Consider the following 16,065-nt stretch of genomic DNA (forward strand, 5'->3'; position numbering starts at 1 on the left):
TATCGGACCAAATTATAATACTTACAGATCATACTAGCTGGTGAGCCATGAGGAGAAAAAAGTACTCCATAGTCAGATATTAATGGGCTGTATTGTTTTCTCTTACCAAGTGTAGCCTTGTCCTTTCCAGTAGTGTTGATTTTGACAGCAGATTTTGGGTCAGTTTTAGTCAATAGTCATAGTCTTATGAATCAAATTCCATTCAGTTTTAGTCATATTTTAGTCATCTGAAATGTTTTACGGTTTTAGTCGACTAAATATCATAAGATTTTAGTCGACTAAATCTACAGTTGATTTAGTCGACTAAAATGTATTTTTGGCGGTGCCTTGATGGCGTCGTAATGGCGGATTTTACACTTGGTTACATGCTGAAAATAGCCGATCTACAAGCTCTCATTGTAGATCGGCTATTTTCAGAGTGCAACACCCGAGCGTAACCAAACATAAAATGACTTGTCTTTTAGTTCTACTGGATCTGTTCTCCTCTTGTCCCTCACTAACATTTTAGTCTAGTTTTTATTTGTTGACGAAATTACTGTTTTCGTCAGTGAAAAAAGGTAGTCGACGAACATTTTTCGTCATAGTTTTAGTTGACGAAATCAACACCGCTTTCCAGTCCAAACAATAACACCCATCGCTTTAGATCACATTTTTTTTCTCCGTATTTCAGATTTGTGTTGTATCAAAATGTAAATGTTTAACGTAGCTACATAATTGTACATAAAAAGACATAAGTATATGGTGGACTTTGAAATGGATTTTGTGTGACCGATGATACTAAATGTATATGACTTATAAGTTGTGTTAATATACTTAGAAAAGCCGTGAGATCTTATACTTGTCGTGTAAATTGTATACAATAGCTGTACAGTTGAGATATTAAATAATTAAAGTGCAATATTTTAATTGCTTTTTCTCCTGTGTTGAGAATACAATGTATATCATTATATTAACATGAGGTTTGTATCTGCAATCGCATTGAGAATCTTTCCAGAGCCATGATGATGATGTTTTATTAATTAAGAGTTTACCTTTCTACTAAAATGAACTAAGGCTTTTTGGAGGGGCGTGGCATGCGCATGTCAGTGATGATCTAAGCCTCAAATAAAGTTTTCTTGAAGCCTTTTGAGTTGTCTGGAGATGAAATACTGCACCATGCATTTACAGTACATTATGCACACGAATTAAATGATCACATTAACCCAATTAAATCCAGGAACGCATCTGTGTCATTTTAGATTTCAGCTATAACCATTATTTTATACTTTGGGGCGATTAAAAAATAGCAGATCTACAAGCTCATAGTGCGGACCAGGGGGTGCCCAGTAAAATGTGTTGATACAGCATCACTATCATTTTAACCACTTTATCCATTTGGTTATTAAAAAATAGCAGATATACAAACTCACAGCGCGTCACTTCGTGCCCCACTGCGAGCTTGTACATCTGCTAATTTTTAATATTCAAGTTCTTTTTTAATAATTTTGAAATATTTTCTTCTGGGGGTCCCTGGCAAAAAAACATTTTCAGATGGGGCATGAAAGGGTTTATGAAACACTGAGCTATGGCATGCACACATTTATCTACATCTATAAGTGCACAGAATCTGTGTATCAATCTGTCTGTGGCCTCATATCTCAAGAACCGTTGGACTGATCAACTTCAAACTTAGCGTGTGTGTGTGTCCGCAAGGACCCGAGGGAGTGATGTACACTGATCGGCAGTTGATCAGAAATATCTATAAATCCACAAATCTCTGCATCTGTGTCCCTTTTATGCCAAATGGAGATCTCTGTACCGTGTCTGTCTGCCGGTGTCCCCTTTATCACTAGATCCATGGAGATAGACGAGCAGTGGTGATAAAACTAAAAGTACTCACAGTTTTTACTTGAATAAAAGTATCACTACTGCAATGTAGTAAAAGTCCAGAATTCTAAATTTACTTGAGTAAAAGCACAAAAGTGTTGGTGTCAAAATATACTTAAGTAGTCAAAGTACTCATTATGCACAATATCCCATGTCACGTTTCCAAATGTAAAGAAATCCTTTGAAAATAGATCTACAGGCACAAAACTGGCTGAAGTGGTTGATGTATATGTTTTACAAACTAGTAACTCAAATAATTGTAGAGGGAGACACATAGCGTGTCAAGTGATGTAACAAACACACAGTAATTTGTTTTAAACACAACATTTTAATTGAACACAAGTAGCAATAGAAGCCTTTAACTGAACATTCATCTTAAATTAATTATGTAGTGTGAAGAACAGGATAAACATCACAGGCAAGCAGGAAATCTCATGATAGCATCTTAACAACACTGTTGGAACACAAAGCAAACAAAGTACAAAATACAAAGTAATGTTTGATGAATGGTATGCATTCATGAAAAATGTTCAATAATTTTTTTTGTAGACCTTATTAATCTCGCAGGGGAAATTCAAAACAAAAACAATTCTAAACAAAAGATATTCTGGACAGGCTCTTCACTCCTTCTCAAAGCTTCAGTCATGTCATGTTGCAGACATGACTAGTAGGTTTGACTACATGCTCTTTCCAACGTCTACAACTGATCATACACAACGCCACAGCACTGGTCTTCAACCTCCCAAAAACGTTCCCGGGTCCACCACTTTGTTAAGTTACTCTGAAGCATTGTTAAAACAGTACATTGAAAGGGGTCACACATTGAAAGGGGTCACACTACTGCACAAATCAGTACTTTTATATCCACTGTTATTTTAGACCCTCATCAGATTTACCATAGAAATATAATATTATGTACAACTGTAAGACTCAGTAGCTTTATTGCTGCATTTAAAATACAATGAAAAGTATTTGGGACAGAGTAAAAATGACATCTTAAAAATCACAGCCACGGACACAGATTCCTCAGGATTCTCAGGCTCGAAATGGCTGTAGTCCATATGTTTTGTCATTATTTACTAATTAATTGGTGGTGGATACTTTTTGGTGACCATTATTTATTATTATTAAGGTTTTCCCACAGTGAAAAGTGTCTTTATGTTTGTGTTCCACTATAGACTGAAACGGGACATCGTGAGGTGTTGGGCTTCGTTTCTTGCATCAAAATATGAGGTATCGGTTTCGTCCTCTGGTTGGGGTATGAAGGGCATGGTCTGGTTCTGGAGGTTGTCCCAGTCGAAGCCCTCAAACAGAGGGTGGCACTTCAGTTCTGGTGGACATCAAAACAGAACAGAAATTAAGAATGGCACCACACAATTGACATTAATTTAGCTTTCTCTGGCACTTTTCTGCTCTATAAATTCATTGTGATATGCAAGACAAAGAACAGAAAATAATACAATCAAGAACTAGAACAGAATTAATGAAAAAAATACAAATAATAAGGAATCATAATTTAAAAAATGGTCTCTCGTTACTTTAAACTGCTACATTTTTTTTAAATGATTTTAAATATCCCAGAGTGACTAAGAATTATGTCTCACTACTAGTATTATTAACAGCACATACTTATAGCATATGTGGCAATTATTCATTTTTGGAAATAAGACATGTTGGGTGCTGATGAACAATAGATTTCAATCTAAATCATATACGAATGTGGTTCTTCTCACCCTTGAGACCTGCCCGTTTGGTCATGTCCATTGCCAGCAGCATATCAATGGTATTCCTGGAGTTGTCCGATAGTGCCTCCTCTCCCTCAGGCCAGGGGATATCTATAATGCAATGAAAGTTTAGGAAACCCTCAAATCTTTGTCATCCCTGTTAGCTCATTTAGACCTGAGGCCGATTGCAAGAACAGCTTCTAAATTCTACCTAATGTTTTCTGAAAAACAGACTTTTCAGGATTCAAATTCAAAAATAGCAAAAGTAGCAGATCTACAAGGTCAAAACGCTTCGCGGCGCGTTTCGAGCTTGTGGATCTGCTACTTTTCATGCTTTTGCGTGACACTGTAGTGTGATCAAGTAGGGCGTTAATTTATGAAAAAAAACAACACAAAAAGTTATTTGGAGATGGAGATAAGAGGTTTCTGCCCGACAACAACTAAAATGACACGGAGCTTGAAAGGTATAAAAACGTGAAGTGATTTTCAGACAGGGTAAACAAAACCATAATAAACATTATATCTTTGGAATAAACCCCATTGTGATCAGAGAGGGGAAAAAAAATTCCACCAGAGCAACAGGTTTCAAAGACATTCTTAAGATGGTACATATATATAGATGGTACAGGACAATACAGGACTAGAGTAATGTTGCACAAAGGAGGGACGTACAAGGTATAGTAAAACATTTAATAAAATACAAAAGCCTCACCTCTTCTGAGGATATTCTGAAAGACCAGCTGTGGAGTCTCGTCGTTGAACGGAGGCACACCGGTAAGGAACTCAAACAGACACACTCCTAGAGCCCACCAGTCCACCCTGAAATCTACAGGCAATAAAGGGCAGGGTCACATCTCATTTGACATTTGGCATCAATATTCACCATTTGATTAATTCCCATTAAGAGTGTGCATTAATACTACTGCAGTGGAAGAAGCAGGAACCAAGTTAGAAAGATTACACACCACTGCAGGGGCCAGTTGCACCACCTCACACTAAGTTCAAACTTAGTGTGAGGTGGTGCAACTGGCCCCTGAACCAGAACGCATCAGCAGGTGCAGGAGCAGTGCGGCCCCCCGCATTATGGAGGACCCCCCACTCACCCAGCCCATAAACTGTTTGACCCACTCCCCTCGAGCAAGAGGCTGCGGTCCATCAAAGCTAGAACTGAAAGGCTTAAATAAAATGCAGCTTCTACCCAGTCCCAGAGGCAGTTAGACTGATTAACTCTATGCCCCAATACATACACTTTGGCTGTTCTGCCGTGCAGTGCTGTTATACAGTAGAATGTGTCATGCTGCCATGTTATCTTGTTTTGATAAATGCTGGATCATGTTTTTAATATGTTGTTATTCACTGCACTTTAGGATTGTATGCTTATTTTGTATTTATTGATAGCTATTTTATTGTACACTGCTGGTCCTGAGTACGATTTTCGTAAGCATGTAAATGACAAATTAAGTGAACCTTGAGAAACATAGACCAGATACAAGGATTACATTTCTGGATCCATGGAAGAAGAAATATCAAATTTAAACATCTAAGAGTAAAATGTAACACTAAATCAGGGGTCTTCAACCTTTTCAGGCCAGGGACCCCCAAACTGATGGGGAGATGGAGCAGGGACCCCCTAAAACATAAGGGTCTGTTGACTTTTTAGTAAACACACCTCCAAAAAAAAAACATGAACACTGCACAACTGATACAGGTATAATTTTTTTCCCTTATTTGTAACTTTTGAAAGCAAAATATATACCGTAACCGTACATACAATACAAATATATAGTTACCAGAGTCCAAGGCTAATGTGGCATGCATGCTGCAAAGTGAAATAGCTCTACCAAATTGTTATATTGGTGCATCTTAATATTTGAACTTTTCATTAAATAACTTTCTGAACGTGATAAACCAATCTCAGAGTTACCGCATAAAGTACCACTGAATATATTACAGCTATATTACAAATACTACACATTGATATATTTTTTGTTAGTTCAGTCCTTCTGATATTCATGGGCACTTTTATTACATGAACTGAAAACATGGATTAAAGCAAAAATAAAATATCACACAACTGAAAAAAATTGTTAGGCCAAGTCCTAAAAATCTGCAATTTGTGAAACAGCGTGAAAGGAGCACCCACCACACACACTAGCGCTGTGTTTCATAATCAATTATTTGCACAATCCCAGCATGTACAATTTTGATAGCCATACAGCCAACCAGTCGGAGAAATTGCAGATTGAGGCTTTACCTTTGCTTTTATGAAATATACAAGATCATTAGGATTTTCTGGAAGATTGAACATGTATTCTATTGCTAGTTTGACCACCTCAAATACTGAAAATATGCTATCTACCAGCTTACAACGCATCTGCGACGTGTTGGAAGCTTGTAGATAGCATATTTTTGCTGCACAACATGTAGAACACATGCTGACTTCTATGGAATCCAAATGACTGAAATCAGTCGTGGCGACTGAGAACTTTAATCCATGTGAAAATGCTTTCCCATTTCCTCCATTCAAGCTCAGTAAAGTTTCCACACCACCAACCCAATCAAAAGGGGGCAAAACTGCAGAAGCTGTGGGGAGGGGGACATTTGTAAAGCCAAGCAGCCAATATTCCTCTGGCATATTAGCAAGGCTGGGTGAACAACATGCATGTAGAAACTTACCACTCTGACCATTCCCTGAAACTCAAAGAGAATGTCTGTCACAAAGGTTCATTGTGGCAGCAATGTTCATGGTCCAACACTCACCACTTAAATCCCTATATAGGGCATAGCAGTCAGTGGTGGCCATTTTGAGGTGCCACAGATTGAAAGCCCAACTAAATAGCTTTGCCAAAAATAAGATAAGATGTTTATTGTCACTGTATGAAACATATAATGAATTTTTGTTTAGTGCATCCACATAAACAAATAGCATGATAGAGCAACATAATGGCATAAACTGTAGCCGAAATAGCAGATCTATAAGCTCACAACGTGTCGTGTTGTGAAATTGCAGATCGGCTATTTTTGTCGGATGTTCACGTCAGAATAGAGCTCAAGTGGTAAAGAGCAAAAAACATTAAAATAAAAAACATTACCAATTATTGCAGTACATGTTGCATTTTAATATCATATGTCATGCTTGAATACCGTGAGGTTTCCCCAAGAGAAGCTCCGGGGCCAAGTAGTCAGGGGTTCCTAGAATGGGTGCACCTTCAGCGGGTAGGGCCCCCCTTCTGACACTCTTTGGGGTCCTGAAGGGAGTGTGGGAGGTCGTCATAGGCTGGGGCGTCTGTGGCAAGGGAAAAATAAACCACACATGTAAAGAAAGGGTTAATAGTCAACAACTGAATGATATTTACAGTCTTGATAGACACATATAATTCTGTGCTTGCTTGTAATCTTTCTCAATTTAAACCTGTGTGTATCACTATCATGTGGATTTTCACATTTTCCAGCAAAGTTTCCTGGAAGAAAAATAACACACCAAAAGTGTTTTAATGACTTGTACCTGAAAGACAGTGCTGCTATTCATTTTAAGATTTATTTTGCTATTTTAGAAAAATCGTGAAAATGTGTGCAAATCTTTGAATATAGCAAACATTTTCTACTCAAAAATATAACGTTTTTCAAAAAACGAAGGATTTAGAAAACATTTAGATTTACTTTTTCACTATATTTCCTTTTTTTAAGTAAAATTTAAGTTGAGTTAAAAAAAATGTTTGCTTGAAAAAAAAGTACATATTCAAAGATTTGCACAAATGTTCATCCTTTTTCAAAAGTAGCAAATCTACAAGCTCACGGCACAGCACTCAGTGCCACGCTATGAGCTTGTATATCTGCAATTTTTTGAATAGCGCAAAGAAATCTAAAATGACAGATGCATTCCCGGCTTTAATGGGTTAATGCCACATTATGCCTCATGACCTTGTACCTTGAAGACATTGCTGCTAGTGGAGCTGGGTCTTCTCTGGACCGGCGTGGTGACCTCTGGCAGACTGTGGCTGGAACAGGCGGCCATGGACATGTCCATGTGCTCCACGGACGCCAGGCTCAGGTGAGAGGTGTTATAGGTGAGGTTGGAGCGGTTGATGGAGCTGCAGTAGCTGCGGAACGCCACCACGTTCATCTTCGGCTTGAGGAACGAGGGCGACTCCGTGACGCTGCGGGCGAGCTCCGGGACCCGCTCGCGGCCGCCGTTGCCGGGTTTTGGCGTCTTGATACTAGCGTAGGCGTTTGCTCGGGCGGCCAGTGATTTTTTGGTGAGGGGCGCACATTTGTTCTCCACCAGTTCCTCGAACGAAGTCGAACCGTGTTTGTCGTCGGGACTGTGGCTGAGCCTCCGCGAACCCGGGCTGTCGGCGGTGATGCACAGGTCGAGCACGGAGCCGTCGGAGTCGTCGAGGCTCAGGCTCCTGCACACGTCGCGGCCCTCGCCGAACGGGAAGCTCGAGTTTGACGTTTCTTGGGCGCTGTCGACAAACACGTCTTCTTCTTCTTCTTCCTGTGGCTCTTCGAGTTCGCAAAAGAGATTTTTGGCGATGGGACTGGAGTGCTTTAGTTTCTGCTTGTCGCGTAAACCGCTTTCCCGCTTAAAGTCGTCGACGATGTCGACGACGGAGAACATGCCCGTTAGGCCAGTGTGGCGGTTGCTTGAATCATCATCATCCCCTGGGACCGGACAGGATCTCGTGTAGACCGCGTTGGATTTCTTGTTCTGGGTCTCCAACGTCTCCAGGCTCCCCTCCATGTCTGCAAAGGGCCTCTTGACGTATGAGGGCGGTGTAGTTTGACTCCTGTGCGTCATAGGTGGGGAAACGTCATCTTGATGTGAGACGAATGGCTCCACTTGGTCGAAGGGAAACGTCTTCCCAGCGAGGGAGTCTGGATCGGACTTCTTCTTCTCCAGATGTTGTCTAGTGCCCTCGGCAGGGAGCTCCATGTTGTCCAGAGAGGTCAGGGCACCGTCCCGTCCAGTCATGTTTGTCTCTGATGTCACCGCCTCTCTCTTTGTGTCACGTAACACTGACCGCGTGCTCAGTTTCCGCTCACACATTTGTTCATCGTTCTCTTTCTAAGGAAGCAAGCAAACATATTTGTTACCACAATATAACAGGTTTTCTCTTTATGACATTTAGAGCTGCAATTATCGATTACTTCCTTAAAGATTATTCTAACAATTACGTTTTCGATTAATTGAATAATAAAAAAACTGGTTATTTTATCATTTCTTTCATTACCTATATACGCAGAATTGTCACAAAATAATTCTAATAGATTTTGTATAATTGACTAATTTGATTAGTCTGCATAACCACGTAAGCCCGTTTTATACATCATTGTACAACAGTATGGCATGAAAATAGCCGATCTACAAGCTCACAATGTGTCCCATGATTGCAACACGTTGTGGGCTTGTAGATTGGATATTTTCGCTATTAAAAAAGGCTAATGAAAGAAAGTAGGATAAGAAGAAGAAAGTCTGCACGCGGTTCTCAAGCTCCAAAAAAAATATCTCTTTTTATTTATGCAACGTTTCGACCTTCTAGGTCTTCATCAGGCAAATATGTCTGATGAAGACCTAGAAGGTCGAAACGTTGCATAAATAAAAAAAGTTTTTTTGGAGCTTGAGAACAGTGTGCAGACTTTCTTCTTCTTCCCTTGATGTCCAGCACCTGGCTTAAATGCAGGCGTGGGATGTGCACACATTTTTTTCTGTGTAATGAAAAAAAAAAAAATTTCTTTCGATTATCGATTATCAATTATGTTTTAGAATCTATTAAATCGATTAATATGATTAACTGTTGCACCCCTAATGACGTTAAATGCAAAAGGTAAAACAGATATTTTCTTGCGGGTCTCAGACCTCGTCACACTCCCACAGTGGACTGATTCCACCATCAGAGTCGGTAGCAGAGGCCATCAGGCTGCTGGCTGCACTCAGTGTCTCCACCCGTCTTCTGGACTTCTGCAGCATGGGAGTCAGATTCTTGGTGAAAGTGCGTGGGTTTAATGCTCTATTGTTGTTGGGTCCTGGAAGAGCAACAAAAAAAACAAGGCTAAAGTTAATACTTCCCTCTCACACCACAGAGCTTGCAGGGAATTTCTTGTAACGCTTCAACGGTCTATAAAAACATTTATCAGCAGTTTGTCCCGTTCACTCTTTCTTGGTAAGCATGACAAGTTGACAACTAACGCTTGTTGCTGTAATTACAATATTAACAATAACAATAATAATAATATTTATCTAACACATTTTCATACAGATTGCAGCTCAATGTACATAAAATAATAATACATCTGTAAACATAAAACCGGTCAAATATAAAAGCAAAAACTATCAGTAAAGTAGCGAACTGAACTATCTGAATGCAAAATACATGGTCTGTTTGTCCAGGGATAATCTCTCAAGAAATGCTGTTGTTAGTAGAAATAAACACTGAAGCACCCGGGAGGAAGAGGACTAAGAAAGGGGAGGAGCCAAACAGAGTTCCTGTTTTTTTTTTTACTGAATGGGTTCCTAGATCGGTCCAGAGCTAAATCTCGCAAACCACCAGACCGTTCAGTGCCAAATTTCTTTCTTTCTTTTGCATGGGATTTCCCCTAGAGGCAACAGACCAGGTCATCTTTTGCTAGGAGGTTAGCTAGCTGAACATTTTGGGTGGGGGTCTAGAGCCCGGGTGGGACCCAAGGTTGTGGGACTGGATAGAAACAGTCTCAGGACATGGAGCAGTAGAATCAAGTGGAAGCCATCATGGCACAGTGCCAATACATCATCCAGCTCTATGCCAGTGTCAGCAGTTGCAGGGGACTAGTGGGCAATTATCAGGACCAGTTAATTGTCCTTTATCTTAAAGTAAAAGCACAGACATTCTTCCATCTTAACATCTGCATGTTCTGGTTCTGGTGGCAACAGTACCCAAAAGCTGGCGGAGAGGTGATGCCTATCCACATTCATTCCACAATGTGCCCGTCAGCTGTAGGAAATGTTTACGTAGAGCTCTGACGTTACATACCTAGTTTCCATGAGTAGCCAACAGGGGAGTAGGAGCGCTCTTTTGTCCTCAGGATAGGTGAACAATAAGTGTTTCTCCTTTGCGCTGCTTTGCCACAGGACATGGGACTGCATGCGGCCGATGCACTGCAGTGGCGACCGCCTTCAGGTGCTTTGGAATTTGAATCCTGAAAAGTAGAAGTTTTGGACAATGCGGTATGGAGGTTTCCACCCGACAGAGACGATATATATATACATGTTACAGTATGAATGGAAAACCAGTCAGGCTGAAAAAGGAGCGCTCGTTTTCTTCTAGTTCACCTACCGCGCTCCCCCGCGGGCCGTGGCGGGGCGGTCCCCCCCAGTCCAAAAAAGAAATGACGTCTCGGAGGTACCGAGACTAGAGAGACTTCGCAACGCTCTGCACGGCGAATCACCTGCTTAAGCTCGCTCGGCAGTGCCTCTCGGGCGGGGCTCAAGTCACCTTCAGGCGGCGCGCCTCCATCGGTGAAAACGAGAGCACCTTTTTCAATCTGACTGGTTTTCCAATCATACTGTGACATATGTATACATACACACACACACACACACACACACACCCCAAGGAAAAGTGCATAATTCCAAGTGCAACGTCATATGCATCACTCACTAATCCCAGGGAGCTGATCAAGGACAGGACTTGACCAGGAGTACGGAAGTAATCCTGTTTAGGCTTTGCCAGTGAGGGGGTCGTCAGGATATCCGTCAGATTCAGCTCTAACAACAGAAACACAACATGACAAATTATTATATATTATACAACTGGTTGGGATGGTATCGAATTATGCCTTGTGACTGAAAAGGTGCTACAATGATTTGTTTTCATACCTCTGTCAAGCTTTACTTTGGAAAGGCCAAAGTCTGTTAGCTTGATGTGTCCATTATTGGACACAAGCAGGTTGTCTGGCTTCAAGTCCCTAAAGAGTAAGGATTCAGAAGAAAATATGTGTTACACAGAGATGAAAATAACAAATGTCAAAATGTACACATATTTTGCTCAGACCTACCTGTGGATTATGCCATGACGGTGTAGATAGTCTAAAGCCAGTGCAACCTCTGAAATATATTTCACAGCCATATCCTGGTCAAAGTATCCGTAGATGTGAAGGAGCGATTTGACATCTCCGCCAATGAGGTATTCCATTACCTGTGAGCAATATTATGAAATATGAATAATGGGAGCTTGGTGCATGCACAGTATACTGGTTTTAATGCTGCGAGGAGAAGATTTGTGCTTCAACTTAAATGTGAAATGTCACAAATTACCAGGAAAATGTTGGTTGCGGTCTGAAGTGAGTAGAACAGATGCACCACAAAGGGGCTTTTGATCAGCGCCAGTGCGTCCCTCTCTGCCTTCATTTGCCCGATCATGTTTTTGTCAACAATGTCAGCTTTCCTCATGACCTAAAAAAATAAGCAATGTAAAGAAAATAAGACATTGCAAGTTTCACAAATGTTTCAATTATTATTATTCAAAATGTTAAGAAATATAAGATTCCGTACATTGACAAACTTTATAGCAGTGGTTCTCAAACTTTTTTATGTCAAGGACCCCCAAATTGACACTTATTAGCCTGCGGACCCCCATTTCAAAAGATATGCCAGGGACCCCCATAAGAGAAGATTTTTCACTGCTAGCTACCAGTGATTCTCAACCATTTTAATTTCAAGAGGACCCCCAGTTTGACATGCATTAGGTTACGGACCCCCATTTAATGACATTTCTATCTCTGGGACCCCAATTTATATTGTAAAATCAATGTGAATTTAACCAAATGGGGTCCATTTGGTTCCATTTGTACACTCTCAGAGTTACAGACCCATAAGGGTCCATTTGGTTCCTAACTATCCTTCATTTAGCTGGGGACCCCCTGGAACCCCCTCAGGTACCCCCTGGAACCCCCTCAGGTACCCCTGGGGGTCCCCGGACCCCACTTTGAGAACCAATGCTTTATAGAGATGCTGATTTCCTTTTCCAGCAGCACTTGGCACCACGCCCACAGTGCCAAAACTACTTGCAACTGGTGTACTGACAATGGTATCACTGTGCTTGACTGATATTCTCATTTTTTGAGAAGGATCTGTATTTTGTCTCCCTGCTCTTCTATTGAGACATTTAGATTGTGTCAAAGTCATGTCTCACCTAGACACAGGATCTGACACGAATGTTGACCTGAAGGTTAGCCGCAAGCAAACCTTGACAGCCCACTCATCAAAACAGAAAAATCCTAAACTTTCTGTCAATAAATTCCATGCAGGTTTTTTGGAAGCTCTCGCTGGAAATCACACAACGGTCCTGGGTCCAGTTGCACCACCTCACACCAAGTTCAAACTTAGCCTAGTTATAGCTTAAATGGCGTTTAAAAAGCCATTTAGACCAGGAAAGTATCTGATTTCTTTGGCTATTCAAAAATAGCAGATCTACAAGCTCATAGCGCGGCTCCGAGTGCCGCGCTATGAGCTTGTAGATCTGCTTTTTTTTCTTTTTCGTAAAAATGTGTTCAAATCTTTAAATATGTATATTTTTAAGCGAACATTTGTAAAATAAAATTGTTCCAGGGACCCCCTCAAAGATTTGCACACATTTTCACGATTTTTCAAAAATAGCAGATATACAAGCTCATAGCGCGGCACTCGGTGCCGCGCTATGAGCTTGTATATCTGCTATTTTTTAATAGCCAAAGAAATCTAAAATGTCCCCGGATTGAATGGGTTGAGCTATAAATAACTAGGCTAAGTTTGAACTTAGTGTGAGGTGGTGCAACTGGCCCCTGCTGTTTCTAAATGTCACATAATGCAGGAGGCAGCAGGACGTTGCATTATTGAAAATGACTCAATGAGCGCTTCCAAACTCTGACACATGTGAAAAAGCCAGGTGAAAAATAATCAGATGCATGGAATTGTACTTTTTCTATTTTTTTTGGGGCTTTTTGCATTTATTGATAGATTTCAGTAGGCTCAGGCTGACAGGAAATGGGGAGAGAGATGGGGGGGGGTGACATGCAGCAAAGGTCGTCGGGATCGGGAGTCGAACCCGCGACACGACTGTCAGGCTGGCATTGCAGCAGCCTAGGGTGCCTGGACCACCACACTGCAGCATGGAATTTATTGACAGAAAGTAACTCATAACTCATTTTATTGCATTATTTAAAAAAATATTGTGTTATATACATATCATGTATACGTCATGTTTTTTCCTTTCCTTTAATGTCTATGCGAACCCGGGGGTCTGGTAGGGGGGTTAAGAAGCGACCTGGGTTGTTTTACAAGGACAGGACCGCCAGATCAGAGGAAGAGAAAGTCACTACAGCTAGCAGGCAAACTGTACAGTGCATAATTACATTGATGACCACTGACGGACAATCTATGTACTGAAAAGACAAACTTCTGTATGCCACTGTGGGATTTTTGCATGAACTGCTTGCACACACAGTGATGTGATGTAATGTCTCTCCCCTCTGAAAGGCTTTTTAAAATTAAAAATAAATTAAAAAAAGTTGGTCACAAAAAAAGAAAAGAAAAAGAAAGTAACTCATAACATGTCTACGGTGGATTTTTATGAAACTAAAACTTGACAGATACAAAGAGGATATTCCAAGCTTTCCGTACAGGCGCAATGTTGGTGAGTTTAACATCATTTAAATACAATCAGATCTGACTCTTCTGTTTGGATGTATGGGCTGTCAAGGGTTGGTATTGCAACTCTAGATTCCAGATAACAAAAATAGAATCTAAGAGTTGCTTGTGGCTAGGGGTGATTGTATATTATTTATCTCTCTGCTCTTCTATTGAGACATTTAGGTTGTGTCAAAGGTCATGTCTCACCTAGACACAGGATCTGACACGAATGTTGACCTGAAGGTCAATATTAAATGTATCCCCTGAGCAAGCAGACAGGCTCTATTAGCTCAATGGTAAAAATGTCAGCACTGCTTGCGAAGGAAACCAGGTTCAAATCCGTGGTAGAATTTAGAAGAGAAGTGTTTTTTTTTTTAAACTGTTCCTCATTTTTGCTGGGGGACCTCAAGGACGACCGCTGGGGGTCCCCGGACCACACTTTGAACAACCACTGTTTTAATTGTGCTAAATACCCCCCCAAGTACCCAGTGGTGGAAAAAGTACTCAAATTCTTTACTTAAGTAAAAGTACCAATACTGCAATATAAAAATACTCTGTTACAAGTAAAAGTCCAGAATAAAAAATGTACTTGAGTAAAAGTACAAAAGTATTGGCATCAAAATGTACTTAAAGTATCAAAAGTAAAAGTACTAAATATTTGAAAATAGCCGATCTACAAGCTCACAACGCGTCGCAGCGCGACGCGTTGTGAGCTTGTAGATCTGCTATTTTCAAATAGCCTATGTATAAAATAGGGCTAAAGTGGTTAATGTATGTTTCATAATATCATAATTTACATCTGAAAAGTAACTAGTAACTAAAGTTTTCAATTAATTGTAGTGGAGTAAAAGTACAATATTTGCCTCTGAGATGTAGTGGAGTAGAAGTAAAAGTATTGGGAATTGGAAATACTCAAGTAAAGTACAAATACCTCAAAATTGTACTTAAGTACAGTACTTGAGTAAATGTACTTGGTTACTTTCCACCACTGCAAGTACCTCACCTTGGCTGCATATAACCGTGAGTTGCAGTTCTTCCTGACGATGTAGACTTGTCCGAAAGCTCCTCTACTGATGGGCTTCACGAAGGAGAAGTCCTCTATGGAGGGAGCCTTGGGGACGGTGAAGGTCTGACTGGACTCTGGACGACCAGGAGGATGAACCTCCTTTACGACGACAGCGTCCATCATATCGGTTTAAAAAGGTTCAAGAACTAGTAGTAAACAGGTTGTGTTTTTATTACTAATTATTATAACTAACTACCCGTCAAATAGATTCAAAAACATTTCGCTAAAGGAGGAGGACAGACAGGACAGAAGGAGGTTTGTGTTTGTTTTGAAAATTTGAAATCCGCACCGTCTGTTCTGGGGTCCTTTAGCTGCATACGTCATTACCGGTGTTGCCAGATTCTGTTAGGGAAATAAGCAACCCAGCCCCCAACCGTATAGAGCGTTGCAGTTCCCGCCCACTTCCTGTTTTTTTTGGTGCCGGAAGAAAAAACTCAATGCATTTTTCCATTGACATTTCCAAAAATATTTATATCTATTAATTCAAGCCTCGAATCAAGCCATCATGACATGACATGAATCATGACCATAAAACGTTTGATTCTGTGATTTTTTTTTGTTGAAAACGGCAAAACAAAGGGTATTTATTAAATATAGTATATCATATAATTAAATATAAAATTAAAAAAAATCACAGAAAAAAACGTTTTATGGTCATGATTCATGTCATCTCGTGATGGCTTGATTCGAGGCTTAAATTAATAGATATAAATATTTTTGGAAATGTCAATGGAAAAATGCATTGAGTTTTTTCTTCCGGCACC

The 16,065-nt window shown here is 40.3% G+C and overlaps 1 protein-coding gene and 1 long non-coding RNA gene across 2 annotated transcripts in view; one reads left to right on the top strand and one right to left on the bottom strand.

Annotated features, from left to right (window-relative positions):
* LOC308077450 overlaps positions 1-1,125 on the top strand; it is a 97,448-nt gene extending 96,323 nt beyond the window's left edge. The window contains exon 2 of the long non-coding RNA XR_013932410.1: positions 558-1,125. This is a non-coding gene — a long non-coding RNA (uncharacterized lncRNA). The remainder of the gene's footprint in view (positions 1-557) is intronic.
* A 1,854-nt stretch (positions 1,126-2,979) lies between these two features.
* Positions 2,980-15,477, bottom strand: mastl (microtubule associated serine/threonine kinase-like). Its single transcript, XM_080417333.1, has 12 exons — positions 15,239-15,477; positions 11,884-12,021; positions 11,625-11,764; positions 11,446-11,534; positions 11,228-11,334; positions 10,601-10,766; positions 9,451-9,617; positions 7,519-8,658; positions 6,735-6,876; positions 4,303-4,416; positions 3,600-3,701; positions 2,980-3,196 (listed from the first exon to the last, which is right to left on the bottom strand). Exons 1-12 carry the CDS (start codon positions 15,422-15,424, stop codon positions 3,039-3,041), a joined length of 2,649 nt encoding a protein of 882 aa, XP_080273459.1. The 5' UTR covers positions 15,425-15,477; the 3' UTR covers positions 2,980-3,038.
* Positions 15,478-16,065: the final 588 nt, after the last annotated feature.

Source organism: Gymnoscopelus braueri (genome assembly GCF_963280865.1).
Source record: "Gymnoscopelus braueri genome assembly, chromosome: 21".
NCBI lineage: Eukaryota > Metazoa > Chordata > Actinopteri > Myctophiformes > Myctophidae > Gymnoscopelus > Gymnoscopelus braueri.

Coding starts and splice junctions, on each gene's coding strand:
- mastl (XM_080417333.1), bottom strand. CDS start 15,424: ATGATGGACGCTGTCGTCGTAAAGGAGGTTCATCCTCCTGGTCGTCCA. Junction 11,765..11,883: donor CCGCAACCAACATTTTCCTG/GTAATTTGTGAC, acceptor TATTGCTCACAG/GTAATGGAATACCTCATTGG. Junction 8,659..9,450: donor CACTGTGGGAGTGTGACGAG/GTCTGAGACCCG, acceptor TTGCTTCCTTAG/AAAGAGAACGATGAACAAAT.